Raw genomic sequence first — 13,147 nt, forward strand, 5'->3', positions numbered from 1 at the left:
TCATCCGCACAGGTACACTTGCGAAAATAAAGCACCACAAGTGTGACTGTCCCAGGCTTTCTGATCAGGCAGGATTTGCAAGAATTCGGGGTCATTTGATCAAAATGTGTCCCCACTGCCCCCATACCTAAGAGCCCCTTCAGTTGACCCTGGACCATGGTCGCCTTCTCTTTAAATTAAGAAAAGAAGGGAAAAGAAAAGAAATAGATCTCTTCCAATGTCTTTATTATCATTATAATTATCATAATCTTTAGTTTTCAAAAATATAAATAGGTGCACGGAACCCTGGTGCCTGCACGGTCCCGGGGGGTGGGGGAGGGAGGGGGGAGGGTTGGGCGGCACTCCCACTGGGAAGGAAATGCCCCCCGCCCAGCCCTGCCAGAGATCGAGATCGATACCTGCTGGGGTGGCAGACCTGGGTGAGACGACTCTGGAAAAGGGTCCCTCGGAAGGAACCCGACCCCCACGCCTCGGAAGATCCCTCGATTGCTCTCTCCTGCCCGCTCACCTGCGGCCGGAAGCCACCCCGTCTCCCCCAGGCTTCTCCCCCGCACAGATGGTGCAGCCCTCAGACTCCGTCTCATCCCATACATTCAGCTGCGGTTCCGCACTTTTCATGCCCTCAGGCCTCTGCCCCTTCCTCCCTCCTCCCTAGCTCTCCCTGGAGGTGAAAGAACCAACGATTGCACTGCTCTTGGATAAAGTCAGGAAACAAAAAATTACCTTCTTTATTTAACTTAACTCCTCCCCTTCTCCCCCTGTCCCTGCGCTGGTCCCTGGAAAGGCACAACGGGAGATTGAAGAAACGTCTCTAAACTCAGTCCACGGGTTACAATACGTTTGCTTTGCTTTGGCATTTGGGAGGAAAATTAGATGCAGTTTGGCGATTTGGGGGGGTCGGGGGGTGCATACACAATGTGGGATTTATTTTTTTTCCTTCTTTAATGGAATTCCTTATATGACAGAAAGCGACAAGGAGAGGACACCATCCCTGTGGGATGTCAGCCTGGCAAGGCTCCTGGGCTCAGCATCCTGGGCACATCCTGGAAGCTCCTCTCAGTGGGCCGTGCTGGGGCGGCTCCTCCGCAGGGGCCGTGAGCTCCGCTTCTGTAGTCTGCGCTTGTAGGTAGAGGCTGGGGTGAAAGGGAGATGGAAACATCTGGGTGAACCCTGGGAAGAAAGTGGGCCAACCCAGCCTCTCCCCGTCCCGACCCTTCTCCGCTGGCTCCCCTCCCTGCAGAAACCATGGGCTCTGGAAGGCAGCCTGAGGCTTTACCCACTTCCTGGTTTTGACTTTTCTTGGAACCACCTTGGGCTTCGGGGCTTCGGGGCTGGTGTTGAAAAGGAAAGTGGGCCACCTGCTTTCATCTTCACCTTCTCAGTACAAGTGAGCCCTCCCTGGGGGCAGCGGACATCTGTGATTGAGCCCATGGACGGTGCAGACAGCGGGGGGCAGGGAGGAGGACGTGTTGGCGGTATCTAACGCTGTGTGGGGTGATGCTCACGGTCTGTGCAGGTGATCCGAGGGTCCTCCCAGTGCCCGCTGGGCTGGCACCGGATGGTGGGCACATGGCGCTGGACAAAGCCCTCGGTGCACTGGTACCGCACCAGGGAATTGATCTCGTATCGGTCCTTCTTCTGCCCGAAGATCCTGGCGTGCTCCACCACGGGGGGCTCTCCGCAGGCCACTGAGGGGCAAACACACTTCAGAAAGGGCTCTGAGAGGGTCTCCCGTGATGCCCCATGCTGGTCATGAGCCAGTATGGCCCCCTCTGGCTGTGAGGAGATGGGCTCAGAGCCCAAGGAAGGGGCACGGAGCCTGAACACCCAGCAGTGAGCCCTGATTGCTGGGGAAGGGGTGCTTTCATGCCGCACTAAGAATCTGGAAAACACTGGTTCTAACATTTGGGTTCCTCGATGATTTAGAGCAGCAGTAAGGGAATAAAAGGGAGAAAGGTGGGGAAAGAGGGTGAGAGCCAGGCAGACTGTCTGTGACTTCTCTATGAAAACAGTGATGCAGGGGAAAGTGGGAACTAAAGGAGGCCTCGGGGGCAAGGGAGGGGAACGCGGCCAGGAGTGGGAACAGCTGGGGAGTGTCCTACCCGCACCTAGGTGTCCACAGACTTAAAGCTGATGATCAAGGCTGACAACACAGACTCTGCGACTGACGGGCTTGGGAACCCCAGAGAGGGAGGCTCCCAACCTATGTGTGATTGTGGGTGACTTTCTGTGCTGATATCCAAGGCACCGTATGTGTGGAGGGGGTCTGTCCTCCTGTGACCTTCACCCTCTTCCTGTCCCTAGTGGGCTGGCCCTTTCCATCAGCTCTGGGATGCTGGCATTGGGAGTGGCCCCCCCCAGGTCAGCTCCAATCTGCTGGTTGGGCGGGTGAGGTGACCTCAACAGCCAGAAGTCCGAGTGACTCGCCCCAGGTCACACAGCAGGAGCCTGGAGTCTTGATTCTCTCCACGCTGCTTATCCCTCCCAGGCTGCTGCTTACCTGTGCCCTTTTTACACGTGAAGGGCAGCTGGTAATTGCAGGGAACGTCATTCCACTCGCCCTTCTCATGCCAGATCATCACCACGCAGTCCTCCCCAGTGGCAAAGAAGTTGTCCGGCTGGTTGGGGCGCCAGTTCTCAAATTGCTGTGGGTGGGAGTGGGGAAGGGGTGAGGAGGGGGCAGCCGCAGTACAGCTTGGCCGGACCCCTGCTCTCCCTCTGCATCAAGCCCCTTCCGGGCGGGGGCGCAAAGACTGCTGGGAGTCTGGTCAGGGCTGTCCCAGGTGCCACGGAACCCACGGGCCCTCCAAAGAACTGCTCACACCATCTGGCTGTGGTCCTTGCCAGGAACTCAGAGCCCCCAGGACTCACAGTCCCTGTTAATGAGCTGACAACACTCTCCTCTTCCATATGGGCCAACGGGGCTGGTCACCCAGGCTGCCTGCTTGGGCAGGACTGGGAGGTAGAGATATGGCTCGCAAGTCCAGACTCTGCCATCCCAGGCTTCTCCCTCTAGCCTGACTCAGGGACAAACAAGTCCCCTTTCCTCTAATGTAACTGCTCCCCTCCCCCATGACCCTGTTCACCTTCGCCTCTTCCAGGGAGCCTTCCCTGGGGTCCTTTGCTGACCTCCATCATTTACTATGTGTACTGTTCAGCTGGCAACCATGTTGCTTTCTATCTGTCTGTCTGTCTCCTTGAGTGGACTCGAGTCCTCTGTGGGCAAGGAACCACTCTAAAGCTTCCACGTTCCCTCTCGGTGGTTTGCCTTCATTCATTCATTGCCCTCCTCATCCCTCACCCTTCCTTTCAGGCCATTATTCAGTTGTGCAGCCCTGGCCTGGTCTCTAAAGGGACAAGAACGAGACACAATCTCGGATCTCAGGGCTCCCAGTCCAGCAGCTGCTCAGTGAATGTCTGCATGTGATTTGAATGTGTCTCTCTCCGGGGGTCTTTATTCATTTCCTCTGGGCCGCCAACTATCCCGGGTGCCCCCAGCAGAACTCACCAAGGAGTGTCCATCTGACCAGCGGAAGTCTCCTTCGATGGTCTTGTCATTCAGGCCGATCCACTGATAGTCCTGAGCATTGTCTGGAGAGAGGACATGGGTATGGGGCGCCCTGAAGGTGTCTGAGAAACTTGAGCTCATAGAGACAGAGGGGATGGAGGGGTGGCAGGAGCTGGGTGGGCTCCTAGGAGCGTGACACCTGCCTCCAGGGTCCTGACAAGGGTCTTAGCACCTGCATGTTTGGAGTGCATTTGGACCATCTCCCTGAGCTGACATGGACTGGTGACAGACTCGGGGTTAATCCAGGGCTGACTCTGATGGACAGTGGGCTGTCCTGGGTGCAGCCAGAGCCGTTGGCCCCTCAGGCGGCGGAAATGCCCTTCCCTCCCTCCCTGCCCCCGACCCCTGCTGCCTCACTGGGCTCAAGTCCGCTGACTGCTGTCAAGGGAGATCCTTCGCCCACGTGACCGTTATCCGTTTGGGCCCCTGAGGCCCGGCGCACTCACTGTTGACAAATTCCTGCTCCTCAGGGGTGACGATGCTGCTCAGGTGTGACTGCTGCTTCCGGCACTGGCCCTCAGCGTCCACCCAGGTCGCCCGGTCGGGGAAGTGGCGGTAACAGTGGCCCTGGAACTTGGTCCAGCCCTTCTCACACAGCTTCTGGTCTGCAACACAGGTCAGGGGTTTGAGGAGAGGGCCTGGAGGCCGACTGGGGATGGCGTCTGCTGCCAGTCTCAGGGCAGGGATTCCTGCGTTCACCCTGCCTTCCGTGTCACTCCCCAAAGGAAGGGAGAGGCCCGACTGGATCCAGGCTCAAGTTGGAAGCCAAGAGGCCTGGCCCTGCCCCCTCCTCCCCAGGAGCCTCTGGGAAATGCCAGGGACCCTTTCTTTTCCTGATATTGCCTCCCACCCACAAAGCTTTTCTCCTGTTGAAGTCTGCGCTGCAGGGCTGGCAGAGCTCAGCAGCCAGGTAAAAAGAGATGGGAAGGTAGGAGGTGTTGAGGCTTAGGGAAAAACATGGCTCAGAGGCTGTGAGGGGCTCCAGGGAGAGAGGGAGCTGTGGGGAAGTGTGTGAAGGGGGCAGCAGCAGGCGGTGCTGGGGGCATGAAATGGAAACTTGGGTGGGGACAGAGGAGCAGAAATGTCTGCTTTGGGTCCAAAGAAGACACAGAGCTCTAAGTCTATCCTATCAGAGCACACGATACTGCCTCAGGGTCCACGACCCAGGGACCCTGGCTTTTCATTCTATTTCTTGGTGGCAGATGGGAAGAGGGGAAGGGCTTCTCTCCTCCCAAGCCTACATTGGTAATGGATTCTGAGTCCAGCAGAAGGCACTGATGTGGAGCTCTTGGAGCAGAGCCTAGAGGGACAGACAGAGGCAGGTGGTGCTGGAACTGGCCCCTTCAGGCTTGGGAAAGCCATTAGGAGTGTGTCTTCCCAACTCGGCCTTTATTTTTTAATTTTATTTTATTAATTTATTTATTTAACTATTTTTGGCCACTCTGTGCGGCATGCGGGATCTTAGTTCCCTGACCAGGGACTGAACTCGTGCCCCCTGCAGTGGAAGCGTGGAGTCTTAACCACTGGACCATCAGGGAAGTCCCCAACTCGGCCTCTAGTGACATTACATTGGTAGCTTTAACTGGCCCTCGTGAGAGTGTTATACCCCAGAAATTGGCAGATGCTACAAATCAGGGATCCTCCTTCCTCTCTGAGAGTCAGTTGTTAAACACCTGCCAGCACAGTACAGGACAGAGGGAATTCCAAGACCCTCTTTTCTTTCTTCCCCTGGTGCCTCACAGGTGAAGGGCTGTCCCTAGGGCCCCAGAGCTGAGTGTAGGGCCATGAACCCCCCAGGCTGTATGGCAGCCTCCCTGGTCTGGCTGTTCCGGGAAGAAAGGACCAGTACCTGAAGGGAAGGATGCTTAAGCTGAAGGGGTGGATGCTTGGCAGGGTTGGAAGACGGACGCTTGGGAAGAGCAGAGAGAGAGAAGAGTTTGAGGCCAGCAGCCTTTGAAGAAAGAGGCAGAGCAGCAGGAAGGCTTAGGAGGATGCTGCCAATGCCTTCCCCAAGGGTTTGGAAAGAAAGGCAGAGAGAAAGAAAAGGCAGAGAGACTTCAGAGGTAGCTGAGCACCTGAGGAGGCCAGAGACATGTCATCCCAGGGCTGACTGTGGGGTCCATTTTTGGGCCACCTGAGTGCCTGAGGGCTGAGTTGGGTGGGCAAAGCTGGAGGCAGCAGCTGTGCTGGGAGGGGCCAGGGCCATGCAGGATGGAGGCTCTGGGGAAACAGCAACACAATTCCAGGAAGGCTGCAAGAAGGAGCAGGGCCAGAGCCAAGGCTTGAAGCACCCTTGGGGTGGTGAGCGCTCAGGATTGGAGTAGGAGAAGAGATGCAGCCCTGCTCGGTTGGGCGCCCAGGCCCAGGGACGGGTTCGGGGGCTCTGGCACCCTCTCTCTGCTCCATCAGAGTGCAGAGCCCTCTGCGGGCCTGGCCTCCACTCCAGCAGGGCACTTCCTCTCCCAGTCTGACACCCAAGAGCTGTTGTCTGCGTGGACATTCCGTGCCCTTCTCCCTGTGGCAAATATTCTGGCACCCTGGAATCCTTGTAACTCTCCACTCCCACCCCAGACAAGACCCCATGCACCAGTTTCTTGGAGTCTTGGGGTGAAGGTGGAGAATGGGAGGCTGCAGGGAAGGAGGGTCCAGGCCAAGTCTTTTCTTCCAGAAGTTCCTCCACCAGTCTGTAACCTTGGCAGTGCCTCCAAGGAACATGCAATCCAAAACTACCTTCCCACTCTGATTAGGAGTTTCAGTTGCTGTCTGGAAGTTTCTGGGATGTCTAAATTGAGAGTTCATTGAAAATGGTTTTGAGCCCCTAAACACTTCCAGTTCTGCACGGACCATTGCTACTAGCAACTGCAAGCTCCACCTCCCCATTTCTGAGACGGGGTGGCCCTGAGATGGGGAGACTAGGAAACACTGAAGGTGAGAGGGCTGTGGGCTCAGTCTGGCCTCAGGAAGTTCCTGGCCCACAGCTCCCCTTGGCAGAGCCTGGCCCAGGTGCAGAAACTGAGGGGTTGGCAAGGCCCAAGAGAGGAAGCTCAGAGCCCTTGCAGCGAGGCTCTGTTCTCTCTGGCCAGCCTTTTGCCTTGCACAAGGGAGGGAGCAAGGAAGCGTGGAGCGGAGTGGCACTGACGTGGCAGCTGTCACGGTGGCAATGAGGATAAGGTGACATGCAGCTGTCCTTGTGCATGCATGACTTGAGCATGCTGGTGACACGGGAGCTCTCAGACAGACAGACCATAGCTCTTGCCAGAGAAGAAGAGGAAGGCAGCTTGACCAGTGTGGCACGGTGGCTCCCAAGGCTATGGAGGGGCCACAGAGGTCCCGTGGGCAATACAGCAGGCAGACACATGCCCATGGCCATGCTGGGAAGATCCGGGGCTCTCATCCGGAGCAAGAACCAATGACTCCCACCCATAGTGTCCTTCAAGACAAATGCATGGAATTGGCCCTGTCTTCTTAGTCTGATGCATGCACCAACTTTGCTGGTGGCATCTGGAAGCCCTGGAGCAGGTTAGTGTTTGAAAGGTCCCCCAGAGCCCCACCTTCCAAAGTGCAGGCTGGCCCGGCCTGCATGTCTCTTCTGCAGTCAGATCAGCCAGTGCCCCAGAGGAGGGTTTCCGCAGGGAACAGCAAGAGAAGGAGTGAGAGTGAGTGGGGCCGACTTCTCACTTGTGGCCCCTGAAGTGGCTGTCTGGATGGATCTTGGGGGCCCCACAGGGCCTAGAACCTGTGGTTAGCAGGGAAGGATGAGGGAGGAAGAGGGGGTGCAGCAGTTAGTAACATTAGCTGAAGCCGAGACGGTCGTACCGATCTCACACAGGTCCCCTTGGTAGCTGGGAAGGCATAAGCATGTGAAAGAGTCGATGGCGTCCACGCAGGTGGCTCCATTCAGACAAGGGCTTGAGAGGCACTCGTCAATGTCTGCAAGAAACCAAGGGCCACCATTAGGACTCCTGCCGGCAACTCCAGCTTCACAATTGCATTGCAGCTTCTTTATGGGTGGCCAGCCCTGCTGCTCTCCAGAGCCCTGGATTTTCTAAGAACTGTTGCTGCTGCTGCTGCTGCTGCCATCTTGGAGTGCTGAGCCAAAGATCCAACAAGGGTTTTCTTGGATGTGTGTGGCTCTGGATGGGCAAGCTTGGAGCATTGGAGCCAGGTTTCCCAGTGGGTGAAGGGATCTGCTGCTTCTGAGGGCAAATGCCTACTGTGAGAGTGAGCTTGGAGTTCCTCCAGGACGTCTTCTCTTGTGAATATTTCAAGAGGCCTTGAGGTCTGAATTGGCTCTCAAACATGGCGCTGCGCAAGGACACTGGAATTCCAGTTCTTGAAGTTTGGTTAGAGCTCTTTCTTTTCCTAGCTTCTTCTGTAGTTATGAACCAAGGAAAGAGGACAAGGCCGTGCAGTACTAGAACAAACAAGCTAGAAGTGGTTCACGGAGTATAGGATCGTGAGAAAATGGCAGTGTGGGATATCCGCATGAAATTGTTAGATTTTTTTCTTTTTTTTTGGTTGCAGACACCTTCTTTGTCTTCAGTAAATTAGATTCTACAGTATCTTATAAAGATGAAGCCAACATTGTTATCTTGGGGAGAGGGACAGAGACCCAGCCTAATATTTCCCCATGTAATCTCCTTCCAGTTTAAGGCCTCAGAACATGGACATCTCCAATGAGTCATGATTTCTAGAAGGGCTGCATCCTGGCCAGTGGGAGACCAGTGTTTGAAGCCAGTGAGGCACTTAGTAAGTGGCCACCCACCAGCACCAGCCTGGGATACTGTCAGGTCCCCATCAGCCTCTGTTCCCCAGAAGACTCTTCTTTCCGTCTGTTCTTCTGGTCCAGGATGTTCTTTGTGATCCAACTTCTTTGTGGGACTTACATTGGTAAGTCATTGGCTTTGCCTCAAATTTTCATCCATTAGCCAAGGTGAGAACTGAAACTCCTAATCTGGTCTTTCTGCATTTTCAGAGAAGCCAGAGACCTAGAGGATCCTTCTACTCTCTTTGTATTCGTTCTCCAAAAACACCGGCTGGGTTACTTCCTCTGGGAACATTATAAAAGGTATTGTGAAGCTCCTCTTCCCAGGGGATTAATAAAATTCTGGAATGAAAGGGTTCCACTGGCTTATGGGGGCAGCATGATATGTACAGCTATGTTCATACAACCTTCAGGACCTGGCGTGTCTGTGGGTGGTCTCCATGTAGGCAGCTCCCTAAATATGTTCCAGGACTTAGTTCTTACCTCTCGTAAGAACTGACTAGATCTTAACGTCAATCCTCTGATAAGAAGATAAAAGCACTTTCTTCTGGATCCTTTTCACTAGTGCATAGCCGATGTTATCTAGACCACAGCTGGGTTTGTGCAATGGGAGGCCTGAAAATCTCAAGTCCTCAGGTATGTCTCTCTTCCCACGAAGTTCTTGACTTTATTTCACGGAGTGTACACCATGGGCTAGAAACCAACAGTTCCAAGTTTGAAACTGTTCCAAGCAAAACCAAAATGCATGGAGGAATGGACTGAAATCCCAGCATGCACTTGGATTCCCAGCATGCACCAGGATTCCCAGCAGCAGCAGTAGCAGCAATAGGTCAGGCCGGTGGGCGGAAGCTGGGGGAGGTTCTCCTGCTTCAGAAAAGCTACTGTTGTCTTTCATCCATTAGCGTCATTATGGAAGATGGGAAGCACTGGGCAAGGGGGTATTAAGCAAATGTAGGCGCTAAAGCAGTTGTACAGAGCAGGGGACAGGAGTGGCCCGTGGGGAGAAGAGCCAGACATCAACCCTGGGGCCTCTGGCCAACCCATGCGGGAGAGGGCGGGAGGGCGGAGGCCCCAAGGGAGGTCAGGCCAGGTAGCTTCCAGTGGTCCCAGAAGCTTATTTCACATCACTCGCCCCCACAAGGCGGCCTGAGGACTAGGACAGTTTTCCTTTGGTGTTTGGCCAGGGCACAGGATCTGAGAAGGCTGCAGGGACTGAAACACAAGGAACCAGGTTCCCGGGCTCAGAAGCTGTTTTATGCAGGGCCCTGGATTCGCAGATGAGGAGGAAAGGAAGGGCCATAATCCTGAAGACCAGAGAGCCTGTGAGTGGCTCTGGAGCAGCTTAGAGAGGCCTTCAACAGTAGGGAGAGGGCTGAGCATCCTGCGTGGGGCCTTCTCAGGCTTGTGGTGCATCCTCTCCCCTTCCATTGGCTGGAAGAGCCACTCTGGCCCTGATTTGCCCACCTCTTTCTGTGAAGGCAATTGGAACATTGCTTGTCTTCTGGAACCATGAGAAGAGTTGGGCTGGGCCCTGCTGTACTTTGGGTACCCCAGACAAGGTGACAGCAGATGGAGGACAGGAAGGGCTTTGGGCAATGGGCAGACTGTATGAAAGAAGAGAGGAAAGAGAAGGAGCCAATATCTCCCCCAAATCTTCTCTGAGCCAGACACTATGTCTCACACACACTTATCCTCCCAGCGGCCCTATGGCATGGACGTCGCTGGGCCATTTTAGAGATAAGAAAACAAATGAAGTGACCTGCCCATGCTGGTAAGTGAGGGAGACAGACTGGAGAAGATGGAGGAGAGAATTAGACCATGAGGATGAAAGCTGGGCCTCTGTTCCACATGGAGAGAGAGAGAGAGACACTGGACTCCTGGATCTCAGCATCTCATTACCATTTCTGCTGCGCCAGCCAAGGGCTCACCGGTCATCACTAAGCAGGGACTTTGAGTCCTCTTCTCTCTACTCTAACCAAACGGGATGGTTTGTTCCTGAACAAGGCCCTCTAGTGATATCTCTAACTTAAGGGACAAAATAACTGAGAACCCTGGTAAAGGTGAGGGTTCTGAGTTGGAGACCACAGGTCTCCACCCTGAAGGGGTCTTGTCCAGCTGTTGCCTGGGTCAGAGCCCAGGATTTCCAAGTTAGAGTTTATTTTGTTCATAGAAAAGGTTGAATGAAGTGACAGCAGGCGCTTTTACTCAAGTGATACCCAACCAAAGGGGTTGCCACTCGTAAATAGCATGGTATGAATGGTACCCCTCAAGTTGTTCTGTGTACAACCCGTGCAGCTGTATGTACTGACCCTGGACATGACTTTCCTGGACAAGGATAGGGGGAAAATCTCCTCAAGAAGCACAGAGACAATTTCTTAGCTCAACAGATGCTCTGCACCCTGCAAAGACCTAGGATTAATCAGGATGAACAGAATTGAATACGTACACTCACTTTCTGGTGTATCACAATCGACAGAAGGATTACAAGAGCATATTTATCAGTTCCAATTTGCTTTAAAAACAAACATGATTAGATTAAAAGTATGTTATAGTTACTTATACTATCAAGTTGTTTATATTTTTAAAGTTTGATCTTGAATGTAACTTTAATATCCTGCTAAATTCAATTAGTTGCCTGCTAAAATCTGCCCATGGACTTCTTGGTTAAGTCAAGAAGGTGTAATTTGTATTTTCACTTGTAACCCTGTATTTTCACTTGCTTGGAAAGCACTTCCCCCCACCTCCCAGGGATAAGGTGTCACTGGAATTCAAACATCACCCCACTCAGGGGAGAGACAGGGTCAGGTCATAGATCAGAACCCCAAGTCCACAAAGTAAAAGATGTCAGTTAAACAGAAAAGAGGCTGATTAAATTTTAATTTCATGCCCTTCTAACCAAGGAGTTTAGAGAAATCCAGGCAATGCCAGTGATTCCTGGGAAATTGGATGTGAGATCTGATTTCTCAAATTTAGCTGCCCATTAGAATCACTGTGGTAGTTAATCTTTAGATTAGTAAGAATTACCACCAGCACCAGAGTCCCCGTCCCCGCCCCGCCCGCGCCCCACCCCCCCCCCGGCCCCCCCGACCAAGTGAATCAGAATAGCTCAGGGCGGGGCCCAGCTATTCTGATTCTAAGGAGTAGCCAGGATTGAAGCCTCAGAATCAGAAATCTAATCCCCACAGGAAATACTGTATTAGCAATGGAGGTGGGGAGGATGCTTCTGCTTTTTAAGTGGATCCGAATAGGATAGTCCTGCTTTTCTTTTTTGGCCACGTTGCTAGGCATGCAGAATCTTAGTTTCCTGACCAGAGACCAAACCCGCACCCCCTGCAGTGGGAAGCGCAGAGTCTTAACCACTGGACCGCCAGGAAAGTCCCCAGTCCTGCTTTTAATTGCTAAAGAATCTAAGTATTCATTAAACATATTTATTTTGATGTAAAGAGTAGAGATTAATAATTTATCAAGAACTTATTTGTGGAACGCTGACTAAACAAGATTACACTGATCTATACGCTTTTAACAACCTGTGGTTCTCAGTTCTAGAGCCAGATGACAGGTGGGTGATCTGTGGATACTGGACACTTTCTGCAGTCCTTTTGGAAGCACCAGATCTTGAGCCTGAATTGAACAGGAGCGACTTGGGATCCCACGGGTAGAGTCATGGACAATGAGACCCCAGATTTTGCATGTGGATGACTCTTACCACTTGCCCTTTAGAGATGACAAAGCTTTTTGTAATCAGTGGCTTGAGAGATGGGGAAGGGGAACTGGTCAGATGTACACAGATGGTCTTAATCCTCATAGCAGTGTTTCTCAGCTCTGACTGCACACTGGAGTCACTTGGGAGTTTAAAAAACCCCAGTGCTGGGCTTCCCTGGTGGCGCAGTGGTTGAGAGTCCGCCTACCGATGCAGGGGACGTGGGTTCGTGCCCCAGTCTGGGAAGATCCCACATGCCGCGGAGCGGCTGGGCCCGTGAGCCATGGCCGCTGAGCTTGCGCGTCCGGAGCCTGTGCTCCGCAACGGGAGAGGCAATAACAGTGAGAGGCCCGCATACCGCAAATAAAAACCCCAAAACAAAAAACAAAAAAAAAACCCCAGTGCCAAGGCCACAGAAACACTCCAATCAGAATCTGCAGGGGTGGGACCCAGGCATCAGAATTTTTTTGAAGCTGAGAACCGCTACCTTTGACCCTATTTACAAATGAGGTAGTGAGGGCTTGTCTGTGAGTGTCTAGTTGGACCAACTCCAATTCTACAGCTATTCTTCATTCTGGTTCCCCTGAAGTCTGGCTTCTAGCTCTTTAAGACCGACAACCGGTTGTTATGTTCAAGAGAAGGCTTCTTATTTAACCGAGTGTGTTAAACAGCGAACACCTCAATTCTTGATTGGACTTGCTCAGTGAAGTTAAGCAAATCACTTAACCTCTCTGTGCTGCAGTTTCAAATGGGGATGATTACCAAGCTCTCAGAGCTGCCTAGGAAGAAATTGTGGGAAAGAAAGCCCTTTGGAAATATACACCATTAGAGAAAAGCTGTCCTTATAGCAGATTAGTTAAGGGCCATTGTCACCTACTTCTAATTTCAGAGGTGCCAGGACATGAGTCTTGCTGTGTGACTTCTGATACCAGCGTCACATTTTTGCTTCAAGCATCAGATTGGGGAAGCAGTTGTTAAGAATGGAGAGAGGTGTCAAAAGATACCAAAAGAGGGCAAAGGGGTTCTGGTCTTGGCGGCTGTCCCCACCCCGGAAGTCCTGTCGGGCTCTGAGTCTGTTCCTCCCTGACCCAGGATGAGCTGGCTGACAGAGCTG

General features: G+C 53.1%; 1 protein-coding gene across 1 annotated transcript in view; it reads right to left on the minus strand.

Moving 5' to 3' along the window:
• Positions 1-210: 210 nt before the first annotated feature.
• ACAN (aggrecan) overlaps positions 211-13,147 on the minus strand; it is a 35,906-nt gene continuing 22,969 nt past the window's right edge. Inside the window, 6 exon segments of the mRNA XM_060003632.1 lie at positions 211-1,133; positions 1,506-1,688; positions 2,501-2,645; positions 3,509-3,591; positions 4,015-4,173; positions 7,385-7,498. Coding sequence (XP_059859615.1) covers positions 1,057-1,133; positions 1,506-1,688; positions 2,501-2,645; positions 3,509-3,591; positions 4,015-4,173; positions 7,385-7,498 — 761 coding nt within the window. The 3' untranslated portion in view covers positions 211-1,056.

This window comes from Delphinus delphis, chromosome 2, assembly GCF_949987515.2.
Source record: "Delphinus delphis chromosome 2, mDelDel1.2, whole genome shotgun sequence".
Classification (NCBI taxonomy): domain Eukaryota; kingdom Metazoa; phylum Chordata; class Mammalia; order Artiodactyla; family Delphinidae; genus Delphinus; species Delphinus delphis.